The sequence below is a fragment of the Cervus elaphus genome, chromosome 19 (genome assembly GCF_910594005.1).
Source record: "Cervus elaphus chromosome 19, mCerEla1.1, whole genome shotgun sequence".
Classification (NCBI taxonomy): Eukaryota; Metazoa; Chordata; class Mammalia; order Artiodactyla; family Cervidae; genus Cervus; species Cervus elaphus.
This window is the reverse complement of record NC_057833.1, coordinates 90,811,679-90,831,433: the sequence shown is the minus strand read 5'-3', so window position 1 is coordinate 90,831,433 and position 19,755 is coordinate 90,811,679. Positions and strand designations below refer to the sequence as shown.

At 35.9% G+C, this 19,755-nt stretch overlaps 1 protein-coding gene across 2 annotated transcripts in view; it reads left to right on the top strand.

Annotated features, from left to right (window-relative positions):
- ATR (ATR serine/threonine kinase) overlaps positions 1-19,755 on the top strand; it is a 118,352-nt gene that overhangs the window by 81,601 nt on the left and 16,996 nt on the right. For both annotated transcript variants that reach the window (XM_043875090.1, XM_043875089.1), the window contains exons 32-38: positions 172-349; positions 1,719-1,898; positions 2,329-2,488; positions 4,265-4,444; positions 8,357-8,499; positions 18,101-18,198; positions 18,951-19,183. In XM_043875090.1, the coding sequence (XP_043731025.1) occupies positions 172-349; positions 1,719-1,898; positions 2,329-2,488; positions 4,265-4,444; positions 8,357-8,499; positions 18,101-18,198; positions 18,951-19,183 (1,172 nt within the window). The remainder of the gene's footprint in view (positions 1-171; positions 350-1,718; positions 1,899-2,328; positions 2,489-4,264; positions 4,445-8,356; positions 8,500-18,100; positions 18,199-18,950; positions 19,184-19,755) is intronic.

The following is a 19,755-nucleotide window of genomic DNA, read 5'->3' as shown; positions in this document are numbered from 1 at the left end:
GCAATGTTTGTAATTAATCTGTCAGCTTTTCTTATGATTGCCTTGTTTAGTTCAAAGTGGAATGAAAGCATCTGTTCCAAATTTCTGTTGACTGTTTTACCAAATGAAATAAAGCTTGTTCTGGGACCAGCTATCATGGCAATCCTTGACTCTTTGTCAATTGTTTTTCAGATGGGAAATCTACAACATGGAGTGTCAGACTGGGACAGCTATTATTATCAGCTAAGAAAAGAGATATTACAGTTTTTTATGACACATTGAAACTAGTGAGAGCAGAGCAAATTGTGCCGCTTTCAGCTGCAAGCTTTGAAAGAGGCTCTTATCAACGTGGATATGAATATATTGTTAGGTATTTTGAGGTTTCCATTTTTATATTCCTGGTTTGCAGGTGTCATGTGACTGACTTGGAATTTTGTGCCTACTAAATAAGTGATAGTATGTTTGGTGTCATGCATAGCTACACAAAATGGCTCTTGCATTTTTTTAGCCTCACAATCACCCTATCTATAGTTTTTTTTTTAATGTATATCCTTTTAATTAGAAAGGCAATTATGAGACTGCTAAGAAATTGTAAAAGGATCTTACATTTATCCTCATATAGTGTCATAGTTTCTTTTCTTTATAGCCTAAATAACTAGACACCTACTCTGCCTTGCACGTTGGTGTCAGTACTTTTGGTTCCTTTTCCTTTTTCTCATTTAGAAATGCATTTGACATTTCCCAGCTCAAATTTCCCCCCTTAAATGTAGGCATTACATTACTCACAAGTAATACTGCCTTTTAGAGGTAAAGAAGGCAATGATGGAAAACATTTTAGGTCTGTTAATTTACCTGAAGAAAATGATAAAATATGTTATAACTGAACTGTAGGAATTGAAAAATAAGCATTTTTTTTTTTAGTCCAGAAAAATTTATTAAAATTTGTATCAGCCCCTTTGATAACAGCTTAATGAAACCAGAGATTGGACCACTGAGATTAATTTAGCTCTGTAGCTACTCAACTGTATGCTTGAATGCTGTCACAGAAATGGGAAGAAGCTGGTGTGAATGCATCACAAATGTTTCCATCAGCCTGAGGAAAAATAACAATTAAAATTGTATTCATTTCACAGTTTTTTACTGGCATCTACCATACCAGGTCCTCTTACAATAGCACCAGCAATATACACAAATATTTATGTTGAGTTTTCCCAGGTAACTCAGTGGTAAAGAATCCTCTGCCAAGCAAGAGATGCAGGTCAGGGTCAGGAAGATCCCCTGTAGAACAAAATGGCAACCCACTCCAGTATTCTTGCCTGGGAAATCCCATGGACAGAGGAGCCTGGCAGGCTACAGTCCATGGGGTCTCAAAGAGTTGAATACAACTTAGCAACTAAACAACATTATCTTCTTTATATTTATACATTTGAATTTTATACATTCAAATGGCTTTCATACATTTGAATGTAGTTTTATATACCCTTCTCCAGTTTAACTAGGGTAATCTGGGAATCATAGCATAGCACTAAATATTCAAATCAACATAAATTGGTGTTTATACTCAATTTGAAACGTTATAAATGTTAGTGTTTATATATCAAGAATATGTATCGGTTAAAGTTCTTCCAAAGAAAACTTCACATTCCATATTCTTCATGGTTAAAGTATATGCTTTATATGTCAGATTAATGTAACTAAATATATGACAAGATATTAATATAGGCTCTGTCTGTCTTCAGATTGCACATGTTGTGTGAGTTGGAGCATAGCATCAAGCCACTCTTTCACCAGTCTCCAGGTGACAGTGTTCAAGAAGATTCACTAAACTGGGTAGCCCGACTAGAAATGACCCAGAATTCCTACAGAGCGAAAGAGCCTATTCTGGCTCTCCGGAGAGCTTTATTAAGCCTCAACAAAAGGTTTTACACACTTTTTTTTTTATGTCAGTTATTGTGTATTTAGTATTATATTTTCATATTATTTGGAGTGTTTGTCTTTCCTAATTTGTCTCTGAATCTGTTTTTTCTATTGTCAATTGCCAAGACTGCACTATATAGTTGAACCTAGAACTTAAAAATTACTTTTATGTGCTATATATCATATTTTTGGATATTAAAAACACTTGAGGGAGGTACAGGTATAAGTCAGTAGTAAAATCTTCATAGCCTTGTAATTGATAACAATGGAGAACTCTAAGAAAATTAAAATTAGTCTTTTAACAAATTAATCTTCTTGATTCCTTTGAAAAGATACACTGAGAGGGTTCCATATTGGGAAGGGATAGTACAATTAAATTACTGAATATACTTAAAAATGCTCTTTTCCGTCTGTTTTGTCGCGTTTCATTAGACCAGATTATAGTGAAATGGTTGGAGAATGCTGGCTACAGAGTGCCAGAGTAGCTCGAAAGGCTGGTCACCACCAGACAGCCTACAACGCTCTCCTCAATGCTGGAGATTCACGACTCGCTGAACTGTATGTGGAAAGAGCCAAGTGGCTGTGGTCCAAGGTAATGGCCGAGGGCACATCATCATATATATCTTCTGTTGTAGATTGGGTACTTCCTACAAAGTCCTGACAGAGATGATCCCTCATCTAAATTCAGAACCTTCCTTTCCTGTCACCTTTCTGCATCATTTATCTACCATCATTTGGAAGAAACTTCCTTCTGTACTGAAGTCCCAAATATTTTCCCATTTTAAGACTGAAAATGCAATTCTTTCAGTTTTCCTCTTATCTTTCATTTTTTTCTTGAGGGAAATGACCAATTTTTACTTGGATTTTACCTTCTATATGTTTACATGAGTGCATGTAGTAGGTACTTAAAAAATATTTAAGTGAGCATAACCCTGTCCTTACTTACATTCTTGGCAGATAATTAGTTTTGTGTAGACTTGCCAGCGTTGCTGTGAAAATTCACTTTTAATCTAGTCTGTCAGGAAGGGCTTAGCTTCAGAACAAAAATTCTCAGCAATCCTCAGATTAAAGCTACAGTTATAGGAAGGGGACTTTTTAAAATATCTAAACTCCTTGAAAAACTTGTGCCCCAGATTTAAATGGCTCTTCCTTACATCTCTTCATGCTTGCCACCAGTCTAGAATTAACAGAGGCATAGCTTATGGCAGGCAGAGCCTGCATTAGTCAGTATCTTATCATTTTCAGAACTAATGATAGTCCATGTGTATATTGTAGAACCTTAAACTCAGTATGCTCAAAATGCAATTCAGTATGTAAAATTCAGTGTCTCTTTCCCCTCCCATATTCCCAATTCGTCTAAGTAGAGCTCTGGCACATCCTCTAGTATCTATGACAGAAATCTGGCCCTTCCTTCCCTCACTTTCTACATCTAACGGAAGACTAAATGTATCTTAAAAATATCTTTTGAATCCTTTCTCTCTTACTTTATCTTTACTATTTTCCTTCGTGCCCTTAGCATTTACAGCCTCTGACAATATTAACAGATTTTTTTTTTTTCTTGAGGTCTCACCACTTCTTGGTGTTCATTACTACAGTCTATCCTCTTTCTAAAGTGCACACGGCTCCCCCATTAAAATCCTTCAAAGTATTCTTCGCAGCTTTAGGGTTAAGTCAGAACTCTACTAAGTACACAAGGCTCTTTCTCATTGAGTCCACACTTCCTCTTTGGCTTCATTTGTCACTATCTCACAAAACCTTTTAGTCTTCAGCTAAAACCAGACTACTTGCCTTCTCCCAATTAAAATCATTGTTCCTTCTACCAAGAAAGTCCTTCACTGAATTCTTTGCCAGGAAAATTACTGTTCATTCTTTAAGATCTAATTCAGGTTTTCCTCATTTGATTATCCTGCCTGACCATAGCTCAACTCTATTTTCTTATATTTTTAGGTAGATTTAGCAGACAGTTCCATAATACCCATGTATATTCTTCTGTTAATTGCACTTGGCACATTGTGTTGTTGTTTTATAGTTTATTTCCTCACTTGACAATGAACTTTATTAAGCTGGAGATTTTGACATATTTATGTTTATTTCTAACCATCTACTTATATCTTTAGTGCCCTATACTTTGATTGTAAAAAAAAAACAATTGAATAAATGAATATAGGAGTTCTACATGAAATGAAGCAATAATTTCTTTTTAGGATTTTACTTTCATAGAAGGAAAATGCAAGATGAACATGAAATTACAAACAGATTTATACATACAATACCTAATGAACTGTAAATTCTAACAATATTATTTACTTTTCAGAATATGAAAATTTGTTCCTAAGTTAAAAATCTTTTATTGCCTTTTTTCTTTCAGGGTGATGTTCACCAGGCACTAATTGTTCTTCAAAAGGGTGTTGAGTTATGTTTTCCTGAAAATAAAACCCCACCTGAGGGTAAGAACATGTTAATCCATGGTCGAGCTACGCTACTAGTGGGCCGTTTTATGGAAGAAACAGCTAACTTTGAAAGCAATGCAATTATGAAAAAATATAAGGTAAGTGTATGTATAATGCAATTTCTCACTTTTTTGTTGTTTTTGAAAATAGAAAAGTTATTTTAAATTCCATATGGAAGAACATGTAGAAAAATAGCCAGGAAGCTTTTTTGACTTTTTAGTGAGTATGTAATGTAAGTATATAGTTGGAGGAATTATCACAAAATAAATATACTCATGAAACCACCACTCATGTCATGAAGTAGAGTATTAGCACTACTCAACTTACCCTTTCACCCTCCTCCCCAAAGTTAACCATATCCTAGCCTGAAAATTTTTGAACACAATGAATACCTTCCTTACTAGAAAGTAAGACTTACATAGGTGGTGTTACAAAAGGGATACTTCTCAGTAACCCATGGGTCAAAGGAAAAACTACAATAGAAATTTAAAAATACTTTGAACTGAATGATCATAAAAATAAGACATAGCAAAACTTGGATACAGCTAAAGCCATTCTTAAAGAGAATTTGAAATTTTATTTACATATGTTAGAAGAAAATAAAAGCTCAAAATTAATGAGCTAAGAATCAATTTCAAGGCGTTAGAAAAGGAACAGAAAAAAAAAAATAAGCCCTAAAAACTTAGAATATAAAAGATAAAGAATAATAAAATAAGACAGATGGCTAGAATTGTGAGGCAGACTACCTGAGAAAAAGGAGTTAAATGAAAAGTTCTAGATTCTTTGACTAAATACCAATATACATACATATAACTAAAACTGTATGTAAAGTCCAGATGGAAACAGCTGCTAAGGCAGGAATAATCATGAGGAAACTATAAGAAAAACAATTTTCAGAAGGCAAGTAGGCCCATTGATATAAATCAACAGTGTCAGTCTTTTGGGACACAGAGCAGGGTAGAAAATAATTAAGTGTGACAACTATAGTTTGGAAGGGCAAACAACCGAGAATAACCAGCATGTGTTTTTAAGACTTATTATAAAGGTATAGAATTCCAAGTGATGTTGTGTTCACATAAGGTTAGACAACCAGTAGGACAGTAGAGAGAACTCAGAAATGTATTCTTGATGATATTAGAGAATTGTGAGAAATACTCTGCAATAAATGGTGTTGTGTCATTTGGATATCTTATGTGGGAGAAATCAAACTTTATGTCTTCTTTATAACATAAAAATAAACTTCAAGGAGATTATAGATCTAAATGTAAAAGGCAAAATAATAAATTTCCCAAAATAGAACGTAGGAGAGTATCTTCAAACCTAGAGGTAGCTCAGGACATCTTAGACCAAAAGCAACAACCATAAAAGGAAACAATTAATAAATTTGACTAAATTAAAAGTATTAATTTCTATTCATGGAAAGGTATCATTAAGAAGATAAATGCAAGAGTGAGGGGAGGTGGGTGGAGGGGGAATAGATGAAGGGGATTAAGAGGTACAAACCTTCAGTTATAATAAATAAGTCATGAAGATATACAGCATAAGGAATATGGTCAAAAATATTGTAATAATTTTGTATGGGGACAGATGGTTACTAGACTTATAGTGATCATTTCATAGTATATGCAAATGTCAAATCACTGTGTAGTACACCTGAAACTAACATACTATTATACATCAACTGTATTTCAATTTAAAATAAATATATATTTATTAATAATTATGAATACTTTATTTATTTTGGCCATGCTGGGTCTTCATTGCTGTGTGGGCTTTTCTCTAGGTACAGCAAGCAGGGGCTACTCTCTAGTGGCAGTGTGCAGGCTTCTCATTGCAGTGGCTTCTCTTGTTGCAGAGCACAGGCTCTAGGGCACGTGGGCTTCAGTAATTGTGACATGTGGGGTCAGTAGTTGCAGCTCTTGGGCTCTAGAGCAGAGGCTCAGTAATTGTGGCACATGGGCTTAGTTGCTCCACAACATGTGGGATCTTCCCAAATCAGAGACCAAACCAGTATCTCTTAGCAGGCTGATTCTTTACCACTGAACCACCAGGAAAGCCCCTAATATAAATATTTTTTAAAGAATGTAAAGACAAGCTGTAGATTACAAGATATTTTCCAATATATAAATGACAAGAGACTCATATCCAGAATATAATAAGAACTCTTAAAAGGCAATAAAAATACAGATAGCTCAATTTTAATATTGAATAGAAAACTTCACGGAAGTAAATATATAAATGACCCCACCAAAAAAAAAAAATGTTAATTGAGTAGGTAAGAATAGATGTAAATTTAAAAAGTATTATGATAAAACTAATAAAATATTGTAAATCAACTGTAGTTCAGTTTTAAAGGTATTATGACCTAACACTATATACCTACAAGAATGGTTAAAATTTAAAAGATTGATATTTTAAAGGGTTAGAAAGACTGTGGAGCATTTAGATGCTCATACAGTGCTGCTGGACGTATAAATTGTCAGTCATTTTGGAAAACAGCTTGATGTTTTCTCCTAAAGGGGATAACACTATGATAGCCACTTTACCAATGCTCAACATGTCTGCATATGACATATACAAAGAAATAAAAATGTTTGTACCAACATTATTTGTAGATTTTAAACTGGAAGTAAAAATGTCATTCAGTTATAGAATAGATAAACAAATTATAACATATTCCTTTAATGGAATACTGTATGTATAGCAATTGTTGTTGTTCAGTTACTCAGTTGTGCATTTCGGGAGACCTGGGTTTGATCCCTGGTTTGGGAAGATCCCTTGGAGAAGGGAATGGCAACCCCCTCCAGTATTCTTGCCTGGAAAATTCCTTAGACAGAGGAGCCTGGCGGGCTACAGTCCATGGTGTCGCAAGGAGTCGGACCCGACTGAGTAACACTGTCACACTTTTCATGGCTAGATGGTAAAAGCACACTGGAATCCTTGTCCCTGTGGCCAGTTTTAGGCACATGAATCCAGCATCTCTGTTCCATCCATCTAGTCCTGTCATTCTCTCCTCTGTCCACAAGCAGGTTTGTATCTGGAAGGTTTTAGGATTAAATTAAGAGAAAATTTAAGATCTTATTTAAAGGTTCCTGGCCTAAACCATGTTTTTGAATTAAGAGCACAGCTTTATTTATTTATTTTTTAATTTTTACTCAGCTATTCTATGTATTTTTCATCACATTTTAAATAATATCATTGAAAAATTAATAAATCACACAAATATACAAATATAAAGGAAAAGGAGAGGAAATGACAAAGGCAATTCAGAAGGAGTGGCCAGAAAGGTAGGAGAAAACTTGGAAGGTTGTGGCCTCACAAAAGCAAGAGGAAGAAAGGGATTCAAAGGAGAAATGGCATAGCCAACAGCAGGATGCTGAAGAGAGCTCACATGAGTTCAGAACCGGAAAGTATCTGTTTAAGTTGCTGCTTTAGTGGAGTGGTGTTGACTGAAGGCGAAAAGAAACAGTTTGAGGAATGAATGTGACATGGAGAATTCTTTTTAGAAGCCTGGCTATGAAGTAGTTGAGAAGAGGGGAGCAATAACTTATGAGAGATCTTAGAGAAAAATAAGATATGTGGTTTTTTTAACCATATCTGTTTGCTTTTAAAGTCCTGTCCTCTTCAGAGATTTGATATTACTTCTTCTTTCTCTGAGGTTTTTTTAAAAACAATAAAAATAAACATGTGCACATATATATGAAATACTTTAATCCATCTGAAAATTATTCTGATGTATTATATAGAGTGCCAGTGGAGTTTTTTTCCCCCTACATAGCTAATTATCATGACATGTTGGTCAGCGGGCAACCCATCAGAACATCAGCCATCCTGAGAAGAGCTTTGTAAGAAAGTAGCTCTTATTTACACCAAAGTGTCAGTCTGCCTTTGACTTTACCCTGACTAGATGTGGGTTTCATACTTTTGATCCCTAATTATCTATTGGATCTTTACTTTACCAGCATAATGGGGGATTTTCTTAAGTGAGTATTCTGTGTTCTCTTCTACAGGATGTGACCTTGTTTCTGCCAGAGTGGGAGGATGGACATTTCTACCTTGCCAAGTACTATGACAAGTTGATGCCCATGGTCACAGATAACAAGATGGAAAAGCAGGGTGATCTCATTCGATATATACTTCTTCACTTCGGAAGGTGAGAGTAAGAACTGCACATTTGCTGATTAAACAGATCAGGATGGTTCTGTTGATACTGAACTGTTATCACAGATCTTTGCATACATAGGATGTTTTTTGCTTTACCATTGGTTCAGACTATCACTTTAGATGAGATGTAAGTTTTTTCTTTATACAATTTTTTCCCTTCCCTTTAAATAACAACTATTTTAATGGAGTAAGTAATATATTCATGTGTTTTTAAAGTTCAGTAGTACCAAGAACATACAATGAAAATTTTGTCCTTCCCACTCTGGACCCTCATCCTCTGAGTCCCCTTCCCTAGAATTTTAGAAGACCCTAATTCTAATGTATTTAATGGTTGTATTTAATTGCAGTGAAATGTCTCCTTCCAGACCATTCTGCTAAGAAGTAGTACATATAAAAGTGGTTCTTACATTGTGCGTGCTAAGTCATGTGAGTCATGTTTGACTCTGCAACCCTATGGACTGTAGCCTGCCAGGCTCCCCTGTCCATGGGCTTCTCCACTAGAATACTGGAGTGGGTTGACGTGCCCTCTTCCAGGGTATCTTGCCAACCCAGGAATAGAACCCACATCTCTTATGTCTCCTAAATTGGCAGGCAGGTTCTTTACCACTAGTGCCACTTGGGAAGCCCAGTTCTGACACTAGACTTGTAGAAAGAGCCTATCTTTAAACTAGATAACAGGTAAAATGTAACTGAATTTCATATATTAGTATATTATAGTCATATAGTATATTATCTCATGCCTACAGTTTATATTGTTACAAATTGTTAATTCCTGAGAAGTAATAATAACATTCTACTCATTCTTCTTATCATACTCATGTACCATTGCTTTACCTTGAAAAGTAACTTACTTCAGAGCAATAAACCTACATAAAGTTACCTATTATTTGGTATTTTGGCTTCTCAATTCAGTATTTTTAGGAATTAAGGCAGTGTTTGTTTATTCATTGTCAGTGTTAAGATTGTAAGATTTGGCAAAGCCTTTCTTCCCAAAATGGAATTCAGAGGGGTTTTTGTTGTTGCTGTTTGCTGTTTGTTTATTTTTTGGCCCTACTGCATGGCTTGTGGGATCTCAGTTCCCCAACCAGGGATTAAACAAGGGCCACAGCAATCCTGAAAAGCCTGGAATCCTAACCACTAAGCCTACCAGGGAACTCCTTGGAAATCAAGTTTTATAAAATCCAAACCTAATTTAATTTATCATTGATTACTAATAGCTTGTTATTGAGGAAGAATTTCCGGCATATTGGCATTTTGAAATGGAAGCATAAGCAGAGCATAGTTATTAAATGCATTTTTCTTTTCTAAAATGAGTAATGCCTTTCATTTGCTCTTTAGTTTTGACATGTATCATGTGATTGATATACAGAATTTATTTAACACATTTCTTCTAAAACAACGAGTTATTTAGAGTCCTTGACTGCTTAAAACTATTAGGTAATGTGAGATTTTTAAAAGTACAGTTTAAAAAGCAGGGCTAAAAAACTGTAAGACTATTTTAGAACATATTTTATCCATAGTAGTTAAAATAAAACATTTGTGTGTTTAAAGGTGTAAATAAACTCATCTATTGATGCTTATCCCGAGTGACTGACTTACTATGTTATTACTAATATCATTAGTGTTTTCCCTCAAGGAGCTACAGTCCAACTGGATAAAGAAAGATTAGCACACAAAATGTTTAACTAATGGTACATAGTAGAATGTGATCGAATATCAAAATAAATGGTAGAGATATTAGAAATATCTTCTTGATATTAGCAAGATACCAAAAATAAGCCAAACAAGTCCAGGAGCCATGGATTTGGGGCAAATCTGAAGTAAAAAACTGAAGCCTCTGGTGTCATGATATCAAAAGTAATATAGCTCTTTGCACTGAATTGCTGCAGAAGTTTGTTAGGCCTCATGAAGAAGGTAGGATTTAAGAGGTAATTAAACCAAAAAGCAGAGACATTACTTTGCCAACAAAGGTCCGTCTGGTCAAAGCTATGGTTTTTCCAATAGTCATGTATGGATGTGAGAGTTGGACTATAAAGAAAGCTGAGCTCAGAAGAAACGATGCTTTTTTTTTTCCATTTTTTTTTTTTTTTTATTAGTTGGAGGCTAATTACTTTACAATATTGTAGTGGTTTTTGCCATACATTGACATGAATCAGCCATGGATTTACATGTGTTCCCCATCCTGATCCCCCCTCCCACCTCCCTCCCCACCCCATCCCTCTGGGTCATCCGAGTGCACCAGCCCCGAGCACTTGTCTCTTGCATCCAACCTGGACTGGCAATCTGTTTCACACTTGATAATATACATGTTTTGATGCTGTTCTCTCAGATCATCCCACCCTTGCCTTCTCCCATAGAGTCCAAAAGTCTGTTCTATACATCTGTGTCTCTTTCTGTCTTGCATACAGGGTTATGGTTACCCTGTAACCATATATATGGTTACCCTGTAACCATATATATGGTTAAAATTCCATATATATGCATTACTATACTGTATTGGTGTTTATCTTTCTGGCTTACTTCACTCTGTATAATGGGCTCCAGTTTCATCCATCTCATTAGAACTGATTCAAATGTATTCTTTTTTAATGGCTGAGTAATATTCCATGGTGTATATGTACCACAGCTTTCTTATCCATTCGTCTGCTGATGGGCATCTAGGTTGCTTCCATGTCCTGGCTATTATAAACAGTGCTGCGATGAACATTGGTGTGCACGTGTCTCTTTCAGATCTGGTTTCCTCGGTGTGTATGCCCAGAAGTGGGATTGCTGGGTCATATGGCAGTTCTATTTCCAGTTTTTTAAGAAATCTCCACACTGTTTTCCATAGTGGCTGTACTAGTTTGCATTCCCACCAACAGTGTAAGAGGGTTCCCTTTTCTCCACACCCTCTCCAGCATTTATTGTTTATAGACTTTTTGATAGCAGCCATTCTGACTGGCGTGGGATGGTATTGCATTCCCACCAACAGTGTAAGAGGGTTCCCTTTTCTCCATACTCTCTCCAGCATTTATTGTTTATAGACTTTTTGATAGCAGCCATTCTGACTGGCATGGGATGGTACCTCATTGTGGTTTTGATTGGCATTTCTCTGATAATGAGTGATGTTGAGCATCTTTTCATGTGTTTGTTAGCCATCTGTATGTCTTCTTTGGAGAAGTGTCTGTTTAGTTCTTTGGCCCATTTTTTGATTGGGTCACTTATTTTTCTGGAATTGAGCTGCATGAACTGCTTGTATATTTTTGAGATCAATTCTTTGTCAGTTGCTTAATTTGCTATTATTTTCTCCCATTCTGAAGGCTGTCTTTTCACCTTGCTTATAGTTTCCTTCGTTGTGCAAAAGCTTTTAAGTTTAATTAGGTCCCATTTGTTAATTTTGCTTTTATTGCCATTACTCTGGGAGGTGGGTCATAGAGGATCCTGCTGTGATTTACATCAGAGAGTGTTTTGCCTATGTTTTCCTCTAGGAGTTTTATAGTTTCTGGTCTTACATTTAGATCTTTAATCCATTTTGAGTTTATTTTTATGTATAGTGTTAGAAAGTGTTCTAGTTTGATTCTTTTTTTTTTTTTTTATTTTTTTTATTTTTTTCCAGTGGGTTTTGTCATACATTGATATGAATCAGCCATGGATTTACATGTATTCCCAATCCCTATCCCCCCTCCCACCTCCCTCTCCACCCGATTCCTCTGGGTCTTCCCAGTGCACCAGGCCGGAGCACTTGTCTCATGCATCCCACCTGGGCTGGTGATCTGTTTCACCATAGATAGTATACATGCTGTTCTTTTGAAATATCCCACCCTCACATTCTCCCACAAAGTTCAAAAGTCTGTTCTGTATTTCTGTGTCTCTTTTTCTGTTTTGCATATAGGGTTATCGTTATCACCTTTCTAAATTCCATATATATGTGTTAGTATGCTGTAATGTTCTTTATCTTTCTGGCTTACTTCCCTCTGTATAAGGGGCTCCAGCTTCATCCATCTCATTAGGACTGGTTCAAATGAATTCTTTTTAATGGCTGAGTAATATTCCATGGTGTACATGTACCACAGCTTCCTTATCCATTCATCTGCTGATGGGCATCTAGGTTGCTTCCATGTCCTGGCTATTATAAACAGTGCTGCGATGAACATTGGGGTGCACGTGTCTCTTTCAGATCTGGTTTCCTCAGTGTGTATGCCCAGAAGTGGGATTGCTGGGTCATATGGCAGTTCTATTTCCAGTTTTTTAAGAAATCTCCACACTGTTTTCCATAGTGGCTGTACTAGTTTGCATTCCCACCAACAGTGTAAGAGGGTTCCCTTTTCTCCACACCCTCTCCAGCATTTATTGCTTGTAGACTTTTGGATAGCAGCCATCCTGACTGGCGTGTAATGGTACCTCATTGTGCTTTTGATTTGCATTTCTCTGATGATGAGTGATGTTGAGCATCTTTTCATGTGTTTGTTAGCCATCTGTATGTCTTCTTTGGAGAAATGTCTGTTTAGTTCTTTGGCCCATTTTTTGATTGGGTCATTTATTTTTATGGAATTGAGCTGCAGGAGTTGCTTGTATATTTTTGAGATTAATCCTTTGTCTGTTTCTTCATTTGCTATTATTTTCTCCCAATCTGAGGGCTGTCTTTTCACCTTGCTTATAGTTTCCTTTGTAGTGCAAAAGCTTTTAAGTTTCTTTAGGTCCCATTTGTTTAGTTTTGCTTTTATTTCCAATATTCTGGGAGGTGGGTCATAGAGGATCTTGCTGTGATTTATGTCGGAGAGTGTTTTGCCTATGTTCTCCTCTAGGAGTTTTATAGTTTCTGGTCTTACATTTAGATCTTTAATCCATTTTGAGTTTATTTTTGTGTATGGTGTTAGAAAGTGTTCTAGTTTCATTCTTTTACAAGTGGTTGACCAGTTTTCCCAGCACCACTTGTTAAAGAGGTTGTCTTTTTTCCATTGTATATCCTTGCCTCCTTTGTCAAAGATAAGGTGTCCATAGGTTCGTGGATTTATCTCTGGGCTTTCTATTCTGTTCCATTGATCTATATTTCTGTCTTTGTGCCAGTACCATACTGTCTTGATGACTGTGGCTTTGTAGTAGAGTCTGAAGTCAGGCAGGTTGATTCCTCCAGTTCCATTCTTCTTTCTCAAGATTATTTTGGCTATTCGAGGTTAGTTTGATTCTTTTACAAGTAGTTAACCAGTTTTCCCAGCACCATTTGTTAAAGAGATTGTTTTTTCTCTATTGTATATTCTTGCCTCCTCTGTCAAAGATAAAGTGTCCATAGGTGTGTGGACTTATCTCTGGGCTTTCTATTTTGCTCCATTGATCTATATTTCTGTCTTTGTGCCAGTACCATACTGTCTTGATGACTGCAGCTTTGTAGTATAGCCTGAAGTCAGGCAGGTTGATTCCTCCAGTTCCATTCTTCTTTCTAAAGATTGCTTTGGCTATTCGAGGTTTTTTGTATTTCCATGCAAATTGTGAAATTGTTTTCTGAAAAATACCATTGGTAGCTTGATAGGGATTGCACTGAATCTATAGATTGCTTTGGATAGTATACTCATTTTCACTATATTGATTCTTCCAATCCATGAACATGGTATATTTCTCCATCTATTTCACAATAGGTTTTTAAACACACACTCTGTTGTAGCATAGCAGTTAAAGGGGGAAAATAGTTGAAAAAACAACTATAGTTACTTCAATTTAGTGACAAATTCACAACATAAAAAGGGATAATTTGAAACAACAAAAAATACAAAAGGGAAAGAGGAAAAGGACAGATCCTATGTAGTTAAATGAAGATAAGATCCTACCAGCAGATCCTATCTATGAGAGGTTTCATACAGATTCCATGAGAACCACAAAACATAAATCTAGAGTAGAAGCATGAAACATAAAAAAGGAGGAAACTATGAAAGACAGAAAACCTCTAAACCAAAATGGCAGACATCACATAAGGAAAAAAAAAAAAAAAGAGATCTAGAACAACCAGAAAACGAAAGCTAAAATGACAGTACTAAGTCCTCATCTATCACCAAAAATGTAAATGGATTGAATTCACCAACCAAAAGCCACAAAGTGGTTGGATGGATTAAAAAAACAAGACCCAATGATATGCTGCCTCTAGATCAGCTCTGAAGACAAACATAAGCTCAAATTGAAGGAATGGAAGATGATAGTACAAGCAAATGGAAATTGACAGCAGCACAATAAGAACAGGGGATTTTAACATCTCACTTGCATCAATGTATAAATCATCTATAGAGAACTTCAACAAGGCAACAGCAGAAGAAGGTGGATTTGATAGATCTGTACAGAACATCCAAACGCAGCAGAATACATATTCTTCTCAAGTGCACATGGAACGTTCTCAAGGACAGGCCATATCTTGAGCCACAGAACAAGCTCAGTAAATTTAAGAAGATTAAGATCATATCAAGTATCTATCCCGAAGGTATGGTATGAAACTGGAAATAACTACAAGAAGAAAGGTGAAAAAATGGCAAGTATATGGAGACAGAACAGCATGCTACTGAACAACTATTAGGTCAACAAATCAAAGAAGAATTTAATTAAATTTAAATTTAATTTAATTTAAAATTACCTGAAGACAAATGAAAATGAAAATATGGTATACCAAAAATATATGGGATGCAACAAAAGCAGTACTAAGAGGGAAATTTATAGCAGTACAGGCCTACCTTAAGAAACAAGAAAAATCTCAAACAATCTAACCTTACAACCTAAAGGAACTAGAAAAAGAAGAACAAACAATGCCCAAAGTTCATAGAAGGAAGAAAATAACATCAGAGTGGAAATTATTAAATAGAGACTAAAAAGACAGCAGAAAAGGTCAGTGAAAATAAAAGCTGATTCTCTGAAAAGGTAAAGAAAATTGACCAACCATTATCTAGACTCATCAAGAAAAAAAGAGAGAAGCCTCTGCAAAATTAGAAATAAGAGAGGAGAAATAGCAACAGATATCACAGAAATACAAATGATTATAAGAGAATATTATGGACAGCTGTTTGAACAAATTGGATGACCTAGAAGAAATGGACAAATTCTTAGAACCATATATACCCTTCCAAGACTGAATGATGAAGAAACAGGAGCAGACAGCTTCACAGGTCCATTCTACCAAACATTCAAAGAAGATTTAACACTATCCCTTTCAAATTCTTCCCAAAAATTGAAGAGGAAGAAACACTGTTTATGAGGCCAACATCACTCTGATACCAAAATCAGACAAAGACAACACACAAAAATGAAAATTATAGGCTATTATCTCTAATGAACATAGACACCAAAATCCTCAATAAAATAACTAGCAAATCAGCTGCTATAATTCATTAAAAGGATTAAACATGTGATCAAGTGGGATTTATTCCAAGGATGCAGGAATGATTCAACATCCACAAATCAACTAACTTGGTACATCACATTAATAAAATGAAGGGTAAAAACCATATGATCCTCTCAATAGATGTAGAGAAAAACATTTGAGAAGATTCAATACCCATTTATGATAAAAAGTCTCAATAAAGTGGTTATAGTAGAAACATACCTCAACATAGTAAAGGCCATATACATCAAACCCACAGCTAACATTATAGTCAACCATGCTATTGCACACTTAGTAGACTATACAGTATAGTGTAAACGTGACTTTTATATGCACTGAGAGACCAAAAAATGTGTGACTCACTCTACTATGATATTTAATTTGTCGCAGTGGTCTGGTACCAAACATGAAATATTTCTGAGATACGCAGAGGAACCAGCGATCAAATTGCCAACATCCGTTGGCTCATAGGAAAAGCAAAAGAGTTCCAGAAAAACACCTACTTCTGCTTTATTGACTACGCCAAAGCCTTTGACTTACGTGGACCACAGTAAACTGTGGAAAATTCTTCAAGAGATGGGAATACCAGACCACCTTATCTGCCTCCTGAGAAATCTGTATGCAAGTCAAGAAGCAACAGTTAGAACTGGACATGGAACAACAGACTGATTCCAAATTGGGAAAAGAGTACTTCAAGGCTGTATATTATCACCCTGCTTATTTAACTTATATGCGGAGTACATCATGCAAAATGCCTGGGTGAAGCATGAGCTGGAATCAAGATTGCCAGGAGAAATATCAGTAACCTCAGATATGCAGATGACAACCACCCTTATGGCAGAAAGCGAAGAAGAACTAAGGAGCCTCTTGATGAAAGTGAAAGAGGAGAGTGAAAAAGCCGGCTTAAAACTCAACATTCAGAAAACTAAGATCATGGCATGTGGTCCCATCACTTCATGGCAAATAGATGGGGAAACACTGGAAACAGTGAGAGACTTTATTTTCTTGGGCTCCAAAATCACTGCACATGGTGACTGCAGCCATTAAATTAAAAGTCGCTTGCTCCTCAGAAGAAAAGCTATGACCAACCTAGACAGCATATTAAAAAGCAGAGACCTTACTTTGCTGACAGAGGTCCATCTAGTCAAAGCTATAGTTTTTCCAGTGGTCATGTATGGGTGTGAGAGTTGGACCATATGGAAAGCTGAGCACTGAAGAACTGATGCTTTTGAACTGTGATGTTAGAGAAGACTCTTGAGAGTCCCTTGGACTTCAAGGAGATCCAACCAGTCAATCCTAAAGGAAGACAATCATGCTCGTTGGAAGGATGAAGCTGAAGCTCCAGTACTTTGGCCAGTGAATACTTTGGTCAGTGAAGAACTCACTCATTGGAAAAGACCCTGATGATGGGAAAGATTGAAGGCAGGAAGAGACAGGGATGACAAAGGATGAGATGGTTGGATGGTATCACTGACTCAATGGACATACGTTTGAGCAAGCTCCAGGAGTTGGTGATGGACATGGAAGCCTGGCATGCTGCAGTTCATGGGGTCACAAAGAGTTGGACACGACTGAGCAACTGAACTGAACTGATGCCTGTATTAACTTTTCACAGATTTGGCAGAGAGACAGGGTTGCATGGTTTGCTGAGAGGATGGTGAGGAAATCAGACTTGATAGACGATGTATGCTGGTGAATAGTGAGACTAAGACTGCAAAGTTTTAAAGAGAAAAGGTTGTATATATTTGAATCCTCAGCAGAGTCATTCATATAGTCTTATATATAGATAATTGATTCCTGTTTTTGAAGAGGAGGAAGTATAATAAAGCTAGAATTTCAGGAATGTTAGTCTGGAATTTATTGAAAGGAAGAAATGTCAAATTAGGAAGACGAAGTTACTCTGGTTTCCCAGAAATGAAGTGATTAGGCCTAACCTACGCTTATGGCCATGGAATACAAATAAAGCTACAAATCCCAAGGACAATTTGAAACAAGTATTGACAGGACTTTGACTTGGTCAATACCTGAGTTATTTTTGGTCCCTGTAATGTAGAACTTAGTGAGGAAGTTATAAAGGAAAAAATGGGAAGAGATGAGTCAAATGGGAAGAGAGGAAAAATACTGATACTACAATTATGGGCAAAAATTATTTTCCTTAATATAAAAAGTATATTCCTTAAGTGGTTGAGTCTTTAAATTTTAATTCATATAATATAAAAACTAATACTATCTTAATACCTTTTCTATATAATTGCAGATCTTTACAGTATGGAAATCAGTTCATATATCAATCAATGCCACGAATGCTATCATTATGGCTTGATTTTGGTGCTAAGGCATACGAATGGGAAAAAGGTATGATTTTTTTGATAAAAAATTTTAAGGGACTGAGAAGAATTATAATTTACATGTGAGCAAGAAATCAAGTGTTAAAAAAGAGGAGAAAGACTAAACAAAGACTTTTTAAAGTTGTTGCAGTTGCAAAGCCTTGCTCATTCCTTGGTCAACCTAATACATATTGAAAAATACTAGTTTAAGCCAAATAGTTGACCTTAAAAATTACTATGGATTGTGGCTTGTACTCTTTGCTTCTAGTGAAAATTAATGGGCCTTGAGTTTTTCAGTGGACTTAAATATTTTTTCCTGCTGCTGCTGCTGCTAAGTCGCTTCAGTCGTGTCCAATTCTGTGCGACCCCATAGACGGCAGCCCACCAGGCTCCCCCGTCCCTGGGATTCTCCAGGCAAGAACACTGGGAGTGGGTTGCCATTTCTTTATCCAGTGCGTGAAAGTGAGAAGTGAAAGTGAAGTCGCTTAGTCATGTCCGACTCTTAGCGACCCCATGGACTGCAGCCTACCAGGCTCCTCCGTCCATGGGATTTTCCAGGCAAGAGCACTGGAGTGGGTTGCCATTGTTTCCTACAAGGACAGAAAAATTATCTTTTCACAAATTGGCAAGTTTTGTAGCTTTGGACTTGGGAATAACATATATCTTAAATCTGTTTTTAAAGCAAAATTGTTTTCTGTGAAACTGAGACACTGTTTTGGGGTTTTTTGTGGGTTTTTTTGCTGGTATTTTTAACTTTGATTTTTTTTTTTTTTCCCCCAGCTGGCCGCTCTGATCGTGTACAAATGAGAAATGATTTAGTTAAAATAAACAAAGTTATCACAGAGCACACAAATCAGTTAGCTCCGTATCAGTTTTTGACTGCCTTTTCACAGTTGATCTCCCGAATTTGTCATTCTCATGATGAAGTTTTTGTTGTCTTGATGGAAATTATAGCCAAAGTGCTTCTGGCCTATCCTCAGCAAGCAATGTGGATGATGACAGCTGTGTCAAAGGTGATATATTAAACACAAAGCCATTGTCTTTTTCCCTTTTATGTGGCATTGATTATTTAATGCTGATACATGTCCAGGGTGTTTCTCTTATATTAGATTTGTAGCAAGAAATACATTTTAAGTATTTTTAAAAAGAAATTGTAGCACTATTTCTCATTATAAAATTCAGAAATATATATCAAATTAAGTAAATAGTGTGTTTAAGATCAAAAGATTTATCATGCATTTTCTTTATGAAAATATAGTAAACTGTTAGTGCTTGGTGTAAAATGGTAACCAGTTTTTTTTTCAAGTTTTTTTAAATTAAAAGTTACTCGAAAGTTTTTAGTGCATTATTAATAGGAATGTACAAGTTGGTAAATATATTTAATTAGTGTATTAGGAGATTTAGAATATATACAGATATAAAAAAAGATAATTAAAATTCACTGTTTATATCATTAATATTTTGATGTATTTTTGTATTTTGATTATCTCTGCATATTTTAGCACTAAATTTGGATTACATAGGTACATGATTTCATATTTTTCACTTAAGACTGTTACCATAATCATGTTCCCATGTAATTAAA